This window comes from Hemitrygon akajei, chromosome 31 (assembly GCF_048418815.1).
Source record: "Hemitrygon akajei chromosome 31, sHemAka1.3, whole genome shotgun sequence".
Classification (NCBI taxonomy): domain Eukaryota; kingdom Metazoa; phylum Chordata; class Chondrichthyes; order Myliobatiformes; family Dasyatidae; genus Hemitrygon; species Hemitrygon akajei.
The window spans coordinates 221835-237293 of NC_133154.1; the positions used below are offsets into that span (position 1 = coordinate 221835).

The following is a 15459-nucleotide window of genomic DNA, read 5'->3' on the forward strand; positions in this document are numbered from 1 at the left end:
GCCCCATCGCTGGTGGTAGAAGCACCATTGTTCATTGGCCTTCGCACTCCTGCCTCTGGGTTTTGTGAGCTCTGCTACCGGGCCTGGTCTGGTCTGTTGTTGGGCGCGGGGCTTGGTGATCTGTGCGACGGATGCCCCACTCTCCTTCTTGGCTTTCCACAGCACATCTGCCCGGGCCGCCTCCTTCCAGGGGTCGCTGAAATCCGCGTCGGACAGCAGCAGGCGTATGTCCTCGGGCAGCTGCTCTAGGAACGCTTGCTGAAACATGAGGCAGGACTTGTGTCTTTCAGCCAGGGCCAGCATCTCGTTCATTAATGCGGATGGCGGCCTGTCTCCCAAACCATCCAGGTGCAGTAAGCTGTGTATTTGCAGTCCTCTGGGGGCAACTGTATGATCTCCTCAACCTGGGCGGCTGTCTCCTGGTCGAGGGAGCTCACCACGAAGTAGTAACGTGTGGAATCCGAGGTTATCTGCCGAACGTGGAATTGGGCTTCTGCTTGTTGGAACCATAGGTGAGGTCGCAGCGTCCAGAAGCTTGGCAGTTTTAACGAAACTGCATGAACAGATGCAGCGTCGTTCATCTTCGGTCCAAATATCGTTTGGGCCGTCGGGGTCACCAATTGTAGCGGTGTGCTGCACACAGCGCTGGGATAACGACATGCAGACGGTGAGTTGCAGTTGCGTTAAAGATTTATTCAAACTTCACAGCCTCGCTTTTAAGCCTTCCCGTTTCTGCCCTCCCCGGGCGGGAATGATGTAGGGAGCGCATATTCACAGTCCCTTCCCGCGCGTGGGCTTTTCCCCTTGCTGGTGAAGAAGGCCTGGTGCCCTTTTTGGGGCCGGCCTCTCTGCCGGCACGCACCATTTTGTGAGCCGGTTTGAGTGCGCTGGAAAGTGGGTCACCACAATGGCAGAATATAGTATTCATGGTAAGACTCTTGGCAGTGTGGAGAATCAGATGGATCTTTGGGCCTGAGTCCATAGGACACTCAAAGCTGCTGCACAGGTTAACTCTGTGGTTAAGAAGGCATACGGTGCATTGGCCTTCATCAACCATAGGATTGAGTTTAAGAGCCGAGAGGTAATGTTGCAGCTATATAGGACACTGGTCAGATCCCACTTGGAGTACTGTGCTCAGTTCTGATCACCTCACTACAGGAAGGATGTGGGAACTATAGAAAGGGTGCAGAGGAGACTTACAAGGGTGTTACCTGGATTGGGGAGCTTGCCTTATGAGAACAGTTTGAGTGAACTTGTCCTTTTCTCCTTGGAGCAACAGAGGAGGAGAGGTGACCTGATAGACGTAAATAGGGTAATGACAGGCATTGATCATGAGGATAGTCAGAGGCTTTTTCCCAGGGCTGAAATGGCTAACGCGAGAGGGCACAGTATTAAAGTGCTTGGAAGCAGGTACAGAGGAGATGTCTCAGGTAAGTTTTTTATGCAGAGCGGTGAGTGCATGGATGGGCTGCCGGTGACGGTTGTGGAGGCGGATATGATAGTATCTTTTCAGAGACTCCTGGATAGGTATATGGAACTTAGAAAAATAGAGGGCTATGAGTAACCCTAGGTAATTTCTAAAGAAAGTGCGTGTTCAGTACAGCATTGTGGGCCGAAGGGCTTATATTGTACTGTAAGTTTTCTATGTTTCATCTGGCAGCCCATTCCATAAACTCGCCAACCTCTGCATGGAAAAATATTGCCCCTCAAGTCTCTTTTAAATCTCTCTCATCTCACTTTAAGCCTGTCCCTTCTGGTTTGTGATTCTTTAACACTGGATGAAAAAACTATGCATTCATCCTATCTGTGCCTCTCATGGTTTTATACATGTCTGTAAGGTCACTCTCAGTCTCCTACGCTCCAAGAAATAATGGGTTCCATTATTCCTTGGATGGCCCAATCTCCCTCAAATCCTAACATCCTTGTAAGTCTCCTCTGCACTCTTTCCAGCTTAATGGTATCTTTCCTATAGCAGGGCGATCAAAACTGAATGCAATACTCAACAAGCATCTTGTGCATATAAATGAAAAAGCAGCAATAGGCCCAGTACTGACCCCAGAGGAATACCACCAGACACAGGCCTCTAGTCCCAGAAATAACCTCCTGCCCTCACCCTCTGCTTTCCACCGTCAAGCCAGTTATCCAGTTCCCCCTGGATCTTTGACCTCCCCTCCATGACCTTAAATGTATGCCCTCTGGTATTAGGCATTTCTACTCTGCGGGAAAAAAGATACTAGCTCTCTATTCTATCTGTGCCTTTCGTTATCTTATCAATCTCTATCAGATCTCACCTCAGCCTTTCCTGAGAAAGCTACCCAAGTTTTTCCCTATAGCTCAAGCCCTCTAATTCCGGCAACAAGGATAAGAACTGGCACAGAATAGTTTTAGCAGAGAAGATTAGGGAGAATGCCCGAAAAGTTTATAAGGGTGATACAGTAGCATAATGGTTAGCACAATGCTTTACAGCACCAGCAACCTAAGTTCAAAAATTCAAACTTCTTCTTGTAAGGAGCTTGTGCATTCTCCCTGTGATGATTTGGGTTTCCTCTGGGATTTCCTTCCACATTCCACAGACTTGCAAGTTAGCAGGTTAATTACTCGCAAGGGTGTAAATAGGCAATCCAGGCTCATTGTATTGGAAGGGCGTTTTACTGTGATGAATCTACAAATTAAAAAAATTGTTAGGGAAGGAGGAGAGAGAGACCCTCAAGGATCAAAGTGGATTCCTTGGTGTGGAGGCAAGAAAATGGGTGAGATCCTCAATGAAGATTAATGATTTGTTTGACGGAGCTAATGGCTCTGTGGCCAAGTTTGTGCATTTCAACAGTGTTGTGCAGAACACCTCTGAATGCACAAGATATCAAACTTGAAGTGGATGGGCTACAGCAGCGGACCACAAACATGCCCTCAATGGCCACTTAGTACTAAGTACAGGAAGTACCTAATAAGTGACTACTGAGTGTATACCTTGAGTTTTATGCTCTCCTACCCTGTGACTTTCCACGTCATCCCTCATGTATTTCCCTCAGGATTTTATAAGGTCACCCCTCAACCTCTTACCATCCAGGGACAAATGTCTTCCTTATAATTTAAGCCCTTCAGACCTGGTATCATTCCCATAAATCTTTTCTGCACCCGTTCCAATATAATGTCGTCTTTCCAACAGCTTAGTGACCAAAGACAAAGATAGTCAGAATCAGGTTTCATACCACTGGCATACGTTTGTGAAATTTGTTAACTTAGCAGCGGCAGTACTGTGCAATACATGATGATATAGAGAAAATAAATAAGTAAATCAATTACAGTAAGAGAAGAGGCGTGTACTGGGTGATGGGGTTATTAATAATGAACACTGCCTTTCTGAGGCACCAGTCCATGAAGATGTCTTGGATACTACAGAGGCTAATACCCAAAGTGGAGCTGACTAATTTTACAACTTTATGTAGCTTGTTTTGATCCTGTGCAGTAGCACCCCCCTTCTCCATACCACATAGCAATGCAGCCTGTCAGAATGCTCTCCATGTTACATGTAGAAGTTTTCAAGTGTTTTAGGTGACAAACCAAATCTCTTCAAACTCCTAATGAAATACAGCCGCTGTCTTCCCGTCTTTATAGCTGCATTGATGTTGGGACCAGGTTAGATCCTCAGAGATCTCGACACCCAGGAAGTTGAAATTCAACACTCTCTTCACATCTGATCCCTCTATAAGGATTAGTTTGTGTTCCCTCTTCCTGCCTTTTCTGAAGTCCACCGTCAGCTCTTTGGTCTTACTGACGTTGAGTGCAAGGTTGTAGCTGCAGCACCACTCGACTAGCTGGCAAATCTCACTCTTGTGCACCCTCCCATCTCCATCTGAGATTCTACCAACAATGGTTGTATCATCAGCAAATTTATAGATGGTATTTGAGCTATCACCACACAGTCGACTGTACTTCCTTAGAAGGTTGGCGTCATTCAATGTCTGTAGTGAGATGCTGAAGATGTTCTATAGGTCAGTTTGGGAGAGCGCCCTCTTCTTTGTGGGGAGGAAGCATTAAGAAGAGGGACGCCTCACGTCTTAATAAGCTGGTAAGGAAGGCGGGCTCTGTCGTGGGCAAAGTACTGGAGAGTTTAACATCGGTAGCTGAGCGAAGGGCGCTGAGTAGGCTACGGTCAATTATGGAAAACTCTGAACATCCTCTACATAGCACCATCCAGAGACAGAGAAGCAGTTTCAGCGACAGGTTACTATCAATGCAATGCTCCTCAGACAGGATGAAGAGGTCAATACTCCCCAATGCCATTAGGCTTTACAATTCAACCGCCAGGACTTAAGAACTTTTTAAAAGCTATTATTAATGCTTTTTGAGATAGTGATTTAGATGCATATCATATTTTTTACTGAGTTAAGTATTGTATGTAATTAGTTTTGCTACAACAAGTGTATGGGACTTTGGAAAAAAGTTGAATTTCCCCATGGGGATGAATAAAGTATCTATCTATCTATCTATCTATCTATCTATCTATCTATCAGTCATGGGTATAGAGGGAGTAGAGCACTAACCTAAGCATACACCCCTGAGGTGCACCAGTGTTGATCGTTAGCGAAGAGATGTTATTACCAATCCGCACAAATGTGGTTTCCCTATTAGGAAGTAGAGGATCCAGCTACAGAGGAAGGTATAGAGGCCCAGACTCTGTAGCTTATCAGTCAGGATTATAGTAGTATTTGTGTTAAACGCTGAGCTATAGTCAACGAACGGCATCCTGACGCAGGAGTGTCTGTATTGTCCAGGTGATCTAAGGGTGTGTGAAGAGCCATTGAGATTGTGTCTGCCATAGATCTTTTGTGGTGATAGACAAATTGCAGTTGGTCCAGGTCCTTGCTGAGGCAGGAGTTGATTCTAGCCATGACCAACCTCTCAAAGCATTTCATCACTGTGGATTTGAGTACTGCTGGATGATAGTCATTAAAGGAGTTCACAGTACTCTTCTTGGGTACAGGTATAAGCTTATCGTGGATACTGTTCATACAGATAAGATCATTACACAGTGCATTGAGGTAGAACAAGGTAAAACAATAACAGTGCAGAATAAAGTGTCATGGTTACAGAGAAAGTGCAGTGCAGGCATTCAATAAGGTGCAAGGACCACTATGAGGTTATTTGTGAGGTGAAGAGTCCATCTTATCATTTAGGGGACTGTTCAATGGTCTGAACACAGTGAAGTAGAAGCTGTCCTTGCGCCTAGTGGTAGGTGTTTTCAGACTCTAGTATCTCCTGCCCAATGGGAGAGAGGGAGGACGTAATTGGTAAATCAGTGTACTGAGGTGCTGTGAAAAGCTTGGCTTGTTTCCAGTTCATTGAAGTAGTGCAAGGGAAAATAATAACAGAATGCAGTATAAGTGTTACAGCTATAGGGAACGTGCACTGCACACAAAGAGTGTAAGATCATAACTAAGTAGATTGCGAGGTCAGAAATCCCTCTTATTGTTCCTCACTCAGATTCGGATGCCACAGCCTCATCTGAGAACAGCGAGCCTGACGGTCCCAAGCTCCTCGATACTCCACTACAAAAGAAGTGAGTCCCACAAGGGGTGACCAGCTGGGAGGGACCCACTGCAATAAAGGTGGTAATGGGGAGGGTTAGCGGTCAGGGTTGTAGATATCCAGGCTAGGTATGGCAGAGGCAGACCCAGAGCAGGTGCCCTAGCACTGAGAGGGAGGGAGATGTGGAAATAGAAAGGGTGGAGCAGGCAGGCAGGCAGGGGTGTGTGTGTGTGTGTGTGTGTCAGATAGTTCTGCATGTGTGGCAGATAGCTGTGTCTGAGACTGATACCTGATATGTGTGTGTGTGTTGATAGACTGATACCTTTGTCTGAGTGTGTGTGTGAGACAGATACCCGTGTGACAAATACGTGTGTGTGTGTGTGTGAGAGAGACAGATAGTTCTGTGTGCACCTGTGACAGCTGTGCGCGCGTACGACTGATACTTGATACACCTGTCTGTCTCTGCGTGTGTGTGTGTCTGTGTCTGATATGTGGGTGTGTGTGACTGATATTTGTGTGCGTGTGTGTGAGACTGATACCTGCACATGTTTGTGTGAGATAGGCTGATAACCTATGTGTGTGTGACAGATAGCTGTGTGTGGCTGATGCGTGGGTTTGTGTGACTGATAGCTGTGTATGTGAGAGACTGACACTGTGTGTGTGAGAAAATGTGACTGATAGGTGTGTGTGTGTGTGAGAGAGAGAGAGACTGATACCTGTGTGTGAGTGTGAGACAGATGGCTGTGTGTGTGCGTCACTGATACCTGTGTGTGTGACTGATAGCTCTGTGTGTCTGTGTGTGCGTGAGAGATACCTGTACGGTGTGAGTGAGAGTGCGAGAGAGATCTGTATGGTGTGAGTGAGAGAGTTTACTGTGTGTGTATATGAGAGGGATTCCTGTACTGTGTGCATGTGTGAGAGAAATACCTGTATTATGTGTGAGATGCTGGTACTGTGTCTGTGTGAGCAATACCTGTGCTGTGTGTGCGCACGTGATGCCTGTACTGTGTGCGGTGTGTGAGAGAGATACCTGTACTTTGTGCATGTGTGAGAGAGAGATACCTGTACTCTGTGTATCTGTCTAAGTCATATATGTCAAACTCAAGGCCCGCGGGCCAAATCCGGAATTATCTTTGGCCCGCGAGATAATATCTAATTACTATTAAAGCTGGCCCCAGTAATCGAAGCGCCTATGGCGTATGATATGGCTAATGCTGAGTTTATTCAGGTACCAGGTTTTCAGGGTTTTTATTATTTATTCGGCAGTCTTGCTCGGCAGTCTTCTTCATAAGAAACGGAATTTGTAAAGTGAAACACTTTGTAGTTATAGCAGAGACTGAGACACATGAGAGCAGGCTGAGAAAACGGAGGCAACGAAAGCTGCGTTCGCACACGTCCGACTGATCTGGCCCGCATGAAGCTGCATTTTGCTCAATCCGGCCCGTGACCTAAAATGAATTTGACACCCCTGGTCTAAGTGTTACCTGTGCTGTGTGAGTGAAAGATACCTGTTCTGTTTGCATGTGTGTGACAGAGAGAGAAATACCTGTATTGTGTGTGTGAGAGAGAGCGATATCTGTACTGTTTGTGTGAGAGAGGATACCTGAACTCTGTGTGTGTGTGGTAATGAGAGGGTCGTTAATCTTTGCATAAATAGAAGTATGAACTGCTGTGGAGATGCCGGGGTTAGGACTGTGGGTAGCGAGGTTAGGACTACATTGTAAGTAGCTGATAGGTGGTGCTGTATAGAGATACCAGTAGAGAGAGAGAGTGAGTGAGTGTGTGTGTGTGTGAGAGAGAGAGAGAGAGAGGGAGGGGGAGAGATACCTGTACTGTGTGTGTGAGAGATGCCTGTACCCTGTGTGTGTGTGAGAAACAGAGAGAGAGATACCTGTACTGTGACAGAGAGAGAGACGTGTGTTAGAGACTCTACTGTCTGTGTGTGTGACTATATGACATAGGAGTAGAATTGGGCATTTGGTCCATCAAGTCTACTGCACCATTTCATGATGGCTGATCCTTTTTTTCCCCTCTTCAGCCCCACTCCCCAGCCTTCTCCCGGTAACTTTTAATGCCGTGTCCAATCAAGATCTGCCTTAAATACACCCAACAGCCTGGCCTCCACAGTTGCATGTGGTAACAAATTCCACAAATTAGTATCCAAGTGTTCAAAGTACTAGATAGGGTGGATGTGGAGAGAATGTTCCCTATGGTGGGGGTTTCAGAACTAGAGGGCAGAGCCTCAAAATTGAGGGGCGATCTTCTAGAACAGAGGTAAGGAGGAGTTTTTTTAGCCAGTGAGTAGTGAATCTGTGGAATGCTCTGCTACCGCCACAGATTTTAGCGGAGGCTAAATCGTGCATATATTTAAGGCGGAAGTTGATCGTTTCTTTAGCAGTCAGGGTATCAAGGGATTTGGCAAATGAGAAAATCTGCAGATGCTGGAAATCTGAGCAACACGCACAAAATGCTAGAGGACCAGCAGACCAGGCAGCATCATCTATGGAAAAGAGTCCTGCTGAAGGGTTTCAGCCCAGAACCTCAACTGTACTCTTTTCTAAAGGGTCTGGCGAGAAGGCAATTAGACCATAAGACATTGGGGCAGAATTAGGCCATCGAGTCTGCTACGCCATTTCATCATGGCTGATCCTTTTTTTCTCTCTCCTCCTCAATCGCAGTTCTCGGCCTTTGATGCCATATCCAATCAAGAACCTATCAGTCGCTGTCTTAAATACACCCAACGACCTGGCCTCAAGTTCCACAAATTCACCACCCTTTGGCTAAAGAAACTTCTCTGCATCTGTATTTTGAAAGGGTGTCCTTCTATCCTGAGGCTTCTAACCTTTCAACATTTGAAACGTTTTAATAAGATCTCCCCTCATACTTCTGAATTTCAGCGAGTACAGACCCACAGCCATCAACCCTTTCAATCCTGGAATCATCCTTGTGAACTTCCTCTGACCCTCTCCAATGCCAGCATTCTCCTTTTCTAAGATGAGGAGCCCAAAGTACTCAAGGTGAGACCTCACCAGTGCCTTATAAAGCCTCAGCATCACATCCTTAGTATTCCAGACCTCTTGAAATGAATGCTAACATGGCATTTGCCTTCCTCAACATGCAAGTTAACCTTCAGGGTGTTCTGCACAAATGACACCTAACTCCCTCTGCATCTCAGATTCCTGGATTTTCTTCCTGTTTAAAAAAATAGTCCAGACATTTATTTCTACTTCCAAAGTGCATGACCATGCATTTTCCAACATTTGTATTTCATTTGCCACTTTCTTGCCCATTCTCCTGATCTAAGTCCTTCTGCATCCTGCCTGTTTCCTCAACACTACCTGCCCCTCTACCACTCTTCGTATCATCTGCAAACTTGGCAACAAAGCCATCTATTCCATCATCTAAATCATTTATATACAGCATAAAAAGAAGTGGTCCCAACACCGACCCCTGCGGAACACCACCGGTCACTGGCAGCCAACCAGAAAGGGATCCTTTTATTCCCACTGGCTACCTTCTACCAATCAGCAAATGCTCTAACCATGTTAGTAACTTTCCTGTAATGCCATGAGCTCTTAACTAGGTTAAGAGTTAAGAGTTACCAAGGAGCTAACTTGGTAAGCAGCCCCCTATGTGTCACCTTGCCTTCTGAAAGTCCAAACATCCACTGCATCCCTTTGATCTATCCTACTTGTAATCTCCTTAAAGAATTCCAACAGGTTCATCAGGCAGGATTTTCCCTGAAGGAAACCATGCTGACTTTGTACTATCTTGTCCTGTGTCACCAAGTACTCCATCATCTCATCCTTAATAATTGATTCTATAATTTCCTTTCTGCTACCTCCTGCTTAAAGAGTGGAGTAACATTTGCAATTTTCCAGTCTTCTGGCAACATGCCAGAGTCCAATGATTTCTGAAAGATTATTTCTAATGCCACCACAGTCTATAACGCTACCTCTTTCAGAACCCTAGGATGCAGTTCATCTAGTCCCGGTGACTTATGTACTTTTAGGTCTTTCAGTTTTTTGAGTACCTTCTCTCTAGTAACAGTAACAGCACCCACTTCTCTTCCTTCACACACTACAACATCAGGCAAACTGCTAGTGTCTTCCACAGTGAAGATTGATGCAGAATACTCATTTAGTTCATCAGCCATCATCTTGTCCCCTGTTATTATTTCTCCTGCCTCATTGTCTAGCTGTTCTATATCCACTTTCATTTCTCTATCATTTTTAACATACTTGAAAAAATGTTTACTCTCTACTTTGATATTATTTGCTAGCTTGCTTTCATATTTCAATTTTCCCTTCTAATGATTTTTTTTTAGTTGCTCTCTATAGGTTTTTAAGATCTTCCCAATCCTCTATCTTCCCACTAAGTTTTGCTTTGTTGTATTCCCTGTCTTTTGTTTCTACATTAGCTTTGACTTCCTTTGTCGGCCATGGTTGTACTATTTTGCCATTTGAGTATTTCTTCATTTTTGGAATGCACTTGTCCTGCGCCTTCCAATTTACTTTGGCTAATTCCGCTCTCATACCACTGTAATTTCCCTTACTCCACTGAAATACTGCTACATCAGACTTTACTTTCTCCCTAATCAAATTTCAAGTTGAACTCTAATCATATTGTGATCACTGGTTTCTAAGGGTTCTTATACTTAAAGCTCCCTAGTCACCTCCAGTTCATTATATAACACCCATTTCAGTATAGCTGATCCCCTAGTAGGCTCAATGACAAACTGCTCTAAAAAGCTATCTCTTGGACATTCAACAAAGTCACTCTCTTGAGATCCATTACCAACCTGATTTTCCCAATTGCATGTTAAAATCTCCCATGACTACCTTAACATTGCCCTTTTGACACGCCTTTTCTATTTCCTGTTGTAACCTGTGGTCCACCTCCCAGCCACTGTTGGGAGACCTATATATATATTGCCATTAGGGTCCTTTTACCCTTGCAGTTTCTTAACTCAACCCACAACATAATCCAATCCTATGTCACATCTTTCTACTGATCTGATGCCATTCTTTACCAGCAGAGCCACACCAGCCGCTCTGCCTACCTTCCTAGCCCTCTGATATAATGTGTAACCTTGGACATTCAGCTCCCAACTACCACCATCTTCCAAGGATTCCCAAGCCCCTTTTGCATCTCAGCTTTTTGTATTTTCTCCCAGTTTAGTAAATAGTCTGCACATTTATTTCTTCTACCAAAATGCATGACCGTGCACTTTTCAATGGTGTATTTCATTGGCCAGTTCTGCAGCCTACCTGTTTCTTTAACACTACTTGCCCCTCAACCAATGTGACAGAGAAAGTGTGCGTGTGCGTGCGTGTGTGTGTGTGTGAGAGAGAGAGATATAGATACTGCTAAAATGCACATGAGATAGCTATGTGGGTGGAGTGATGGAGTGAGTGCTGTTCCATTCCCTCCCTGATACTTCCCCGTTCACTGACCAGGGTCTATTCCACCCCTCCCCAGGAAGAGGAGCCCACCACTCGGGGGTTCAGCATCAACATCACCCACTTCCCTGTCGCTGCAGACAAGCCTAGGGTACCCACCATCAAGGAGTACCACCCCAACACAATCCCCTTACCTCGGCACGGTGAGTACAGAAATGTCTGCCACCAATCTCTCCACCTGTCCATCTGTCCCACTCTTAAAACCCAAAACTGTCTGCCCCAACGTCCCTTTGCACCCCCTGTCATCTGCCTCCCCCCCACCGTCCCTGATACCATCACCCACCGCCCCCGGCCCTGACACCGTCGTTCCCCCCCCCCCCCCAATCATCTGCTTTCCCCCTGCCCCCGTCACCATCATTCCCCCCCCCCCCCCGGCATCTGCCTCCCCCCGCACCTGATACCATCGCCCACCCCCCCCCCGGCCCTGACACCATCCTCCCCCCCCCCCGTCATCTGCTTTCCCCCTGCCCCCATCGCCATCGTTCCCCCCCCCCCCTGTCATCTGCCTCCCCCCGCCCCTGATACCATCACCCACCCCCCGGCCCTGACACCATCGTTCCCCCCCCCCCCCCCGTCATCTGCTTTCCCCCGCCCCCGTCGCCATCGTTTCCCTCCCCCCCGTCACCTGCCTCACCCCAGTGCCGCTGCCCATTCCCCCGACCCTGAAATCATCGCCCCCCCATCATCTGCCTCCCCCAGCCCCGTTGCCGTTATCCACTCCCAACACTGTCCCCCACATCCCTCCCAAAATCTACCTCCCCCACCTCGTATGTCATCTCCCTTGCACTCACCCCCATGTGTTGTTGACAGGTGGGCTCCCCAAACTTCACCCAGTTCCCCAGTGAGTACCTCTCCACGTATGCAGATCCCCAGGGACCCCCTGCAACCCCCACCGGCCCCCTCCCCTGCACTCGTGGTGACCGGGGCAAACGTGAGAAGAGAGGCAAGCCCCCCAAAGGCAAGAGGTGCAAGGTAGGCTGGAGAGTGGGGGAGGGACTGAGGGGTGAGGGAAGGAGGAGCAAGTAGGTGAGGGATGGAGAGACAAGGGGAGTGGGGACAAGTTGAAAGGGTCCAGAGAGAATGTTTGGGTGGGGGAATGTGTGGAAAGGATAAAGGGGCAAAGTAATTGGAAGAAAGAGAATCAGGAACAAGTGAAGAAGAGTGTGAAGGAATGTGAGGAATGGAGAGAGGATAGGTGAGATTCGAGGGATGAGAGGGGGAGATGACGGGAGAAGGCGAAGAGAGTTGAGATAGGAGGGGAAGGGAGTGAGACCAGGAAGGAAAGACAATCAGTGCGTGGAAACAAAAGCGAGATAGGGAATGAAGGTGGGGGGGGGGGGGGGCTGGAGAGAGAATGGTGGAGGGAGTGGAGAGGGAATGAAGGTGGGGGTGGAGAGGGAATGAAGATGGAGGTGGGGTTGGAGAAGGAATGAAGGTGGGGGTGGTGAGGGAATGAAGCTGGGGGTAGAGAGGAAATGAAGGAGGGGTGGAGAGGGATTGAACGTGGAGAGGGGTGGAGAGGGAACAAAGGTGAGAGGGTGGAGTAGAGTAAGGGGGGTGGGGGAGAGAGGGAAGTAAACCAGGAGGAGCAGAAGTGAGAGGGAGAGAGGAAGTGATGTGGAAGAGGAAGGGGGTCAACAGGGGTGTGAGAGGTGGAGAGAGTGGGGAAGGAGACAGGATGGTGGGGACAGAAGCGGGTATGGTAGAAGGAGCAGGAATGAAGGGCACATAGAGATTGGGAGGGTTGTGGGATGCAGGCAAAGAGGAAGAGTAGGGGGCAGTGAGGGGTTGGGAGTAATGAGGTGCCTCAGCTGCACCACTGATTCTCAGTGACATTGTGTTCTGTAAGTGATGTTCTTTAATTCTATGTCTCTCTCTCTCTCTCCCCCTCCCTCACCCCTCGCTCCCCTCCCTCCTGCTCCTGATCTTATCCTGTCTCCCACCCCACCTCCCCGATTCCCTGCCCCGTCTCCTACCCCACTCGTCCCCTGCCCTGTCTCCCCATCTCCTACCCCACATCCCCTACTCCGCTTCCCCTGTCTCCTACCCCATTCATCCCCTACTCCACTTCCCCTGTCTCCTACCCCACTCATCCCCTACTCTGCTTCCCCGTCTCCTACCCCATTCATTCCCTACTCCGCTTCCCCTGTCTCCTACCCCACTCATCCCCTACTCCGCTTCCCCCATCTCCTACCCCACTCTTTCTCACTCCCTACACCCCAACCCCCAGCTTCCAGCCTCGCTACGTTCCAGCCCCCCAGGTTCTGTGAGCCTCCCATTCTCAGGGCCCCCGGACCCTCTCCCTGCCCTCTCATCCAAGCTGCCTCCTGCCACCATCCTCAGCACTGTCCCCCATCAGATGTTTAGCACCACTGGTGAGGGCAGCGAGGACGAGCCCATTGACGGTGACGATGACCTAGTCATCGACATCCCTGAGTGATCCCTGACTCCAACTATCAACCACTGACCTCAGACACTGCTTGACCCCCTTCCCCAGATGCTGAACCCTGACTCCTGTGCTTGTCCCCCATCAAGCACATTGTCCCAGTCCCTCAGTGTCTCCTGAACCCTGACTCCGTGTAACACCTTACAGTGACTGAATGTCCTGACCCCTTGACCTGGTGCACCAAGCCCAGATCTCAATCCTCTTTACGATCAGATCAGCAGTTTCCCTCCAGGAGGACGAGCCATATAATTGGCCGGCACAGTGGGGCAGCTCATGGTCTACTAGCCAACACTCCCTGGGAGTTAGATCGGATGCTGAGCTACCCAGCTGCCCTCCCAGCCCCATTGGCTGGCTCTATGAGTGCCCCAGTCTGAGGGAGTCATGCCCTCACTGTGTTTTGCCCTGGCTCTGATTGGCTGCCTTCCCAGAAGGAGATCCTCATTCCATCAGCTGACTACAAACTGAGCTCCCCTTCTTACTGGCTTATTCATGTACCAGCTCTCCCTGCCCAATTAATCATGGGCCAGGAGAGCTCCAGTTCTGATTGACTGGCTGCCCAGGTAGCTCCCCTTCTAATTGGCTGACCAGTTAGTCATATAATTGACCGACATTGCAAAGCTGAGAACTGATTGTCCATTGACTTCCCCACCCCTTTCATCTGCCCACCCCCACCAGTAGTTTTCAGCGGGTGGGGGTATGGGGGATGGTTGTAGCTCGCTACAATTGCCAATTTGCTGATTTCTTCATGAGTTTTGTAGTGACAAGAGATTAAAAGGAATGAAAACCTACGGCAAGACATTTTCTCTCTACCTTCCCTTGTCCTGTCATTCAGAGTTATGGGAGAGGAGAATGGAGGTGGAAGGCAGCTGGAACACTGGGTACAGGTAGACAGGGTGGTGAAGAAGGTGCCCTGAGTATGGGGGTTGGGATGTTATGTTCCAGTTGTACAAGACATTTGTGAGGCCACACTGTGTTCAGTTTTGATCACCCTTCTGCAGTAAAGATGTCATGAAACTGAAAAGAGTACAGAGGAGATCTACGAGGATGTTGTGGAACTCGAAGGGCTGAGTTATGTATTGATACTGGGCGGGTGGCTTTACAGAGAGGCACATATAGGGTGGATAGTGTGGATCTTTCTATCAGGACAGTGGATACTAAAATCTGATTATCTGAAAGGAGAAATTCTGCAAATAGAAGAATATTATAGGGACCTGAGATATATGGTTCCCTGAACGTGGAGTCACAGGTAGACAGGGCGGTGAAGACAATATTTGGCATACTGACCTCATCAGTAAAGGAATTGCAATGTCACTCATATATGAAGGTGGTTAAAAAGGCATATTGTGTGTTGGCCTTTATTAGTCTATAACATTACCATTTTAGAGTTGGGCGCATGAATGAATTCAGCACAACATTGTAGGGCAAAGGACCAGTTCCCGTGCTGTACTGTTCTTTGGCTTGAGGGTGGGGGTTGGAGGTAGGAAGTACTGATGTGCCATGGTGGATCACTATGTCAGCTTTGGCATGACAGGGTTCAGTTCCAGCCCCCAGCTAGAGATGGTGCTGCAAAGCAGGTGTGACGTGTTTGGGTTACTTAGGGAAAATGCTTTGGAGGGGGTGTGGAGCAATGAGGAGATTCTGGCTTGTTAGGTCAGAAGGGTGTAAAGGACAGGTGAGGTGAAGAGGGATGAAAGGAAGGGGTTGGAGCAATGTGAAGATACCAGTTTTGTTGGGTCTGACAGGGTAAATGATGGGTGAGGGACGTGGTGCGTGAAGCAATGAGGAGATACCTGCACTGTTGAGTCAATAATAGTTAATAATGGTTGGGGGGGGAAGAGGGAGTTGAGCGACAGAAGTTCTGATTGGTCATGATCCTGGCAGGATGTCTGGAAGAAGATGTTTCCTGTATTGGGGGAGTCTAGAACCAGAAGTCACAGCCTCAGTAGAGGCACATCCATTTAGAAGAGAGGTGAGAAGTTTAGCCAAAGGGTGCTGAATCTGTGGAATTCATTGGCAGAGAAG

General features: G+C 48.0%; 1 protein-coding gene across 2 annotated transcripts in view; it reads left to right on the forward strand.

Moving 5' to 3' along the window:
- ino80e (INO80 complex subunit E) overlaps window positions 1-14225 on the forward strand; it is a 30134-nt gene extending 15909 nt beyond the window's left edge. Inside the window, exons 2-5 of one of the 2 annotated variants that reach the window (XM_073033733.1) lie at window positions 5485-5560; window positions 10989-11134; window positions 11802-11963; window positions 13222-14225. In XM_073033733.1, coding sequence (XP_072889834.1) covers window positions 5485-5560; window positions 10989-11134; window positions 11802-11963; window positions 13222-13431 — 594 coding nt within the window. In that variant the 3' untranslated portion in view covers window positions 13432-14225. The remainder of the gene's footprint in view (window positions 1-5484; window positions 5561-10988; window positions 11135-11801; window positions 11964-13221) is intronic. The other variant, XM_073033732.1, reaches the window with a different exon arrangement.
- The last annotated feature ends 1234 nt before the right edge of the window (window positions 14226-15459 follow it).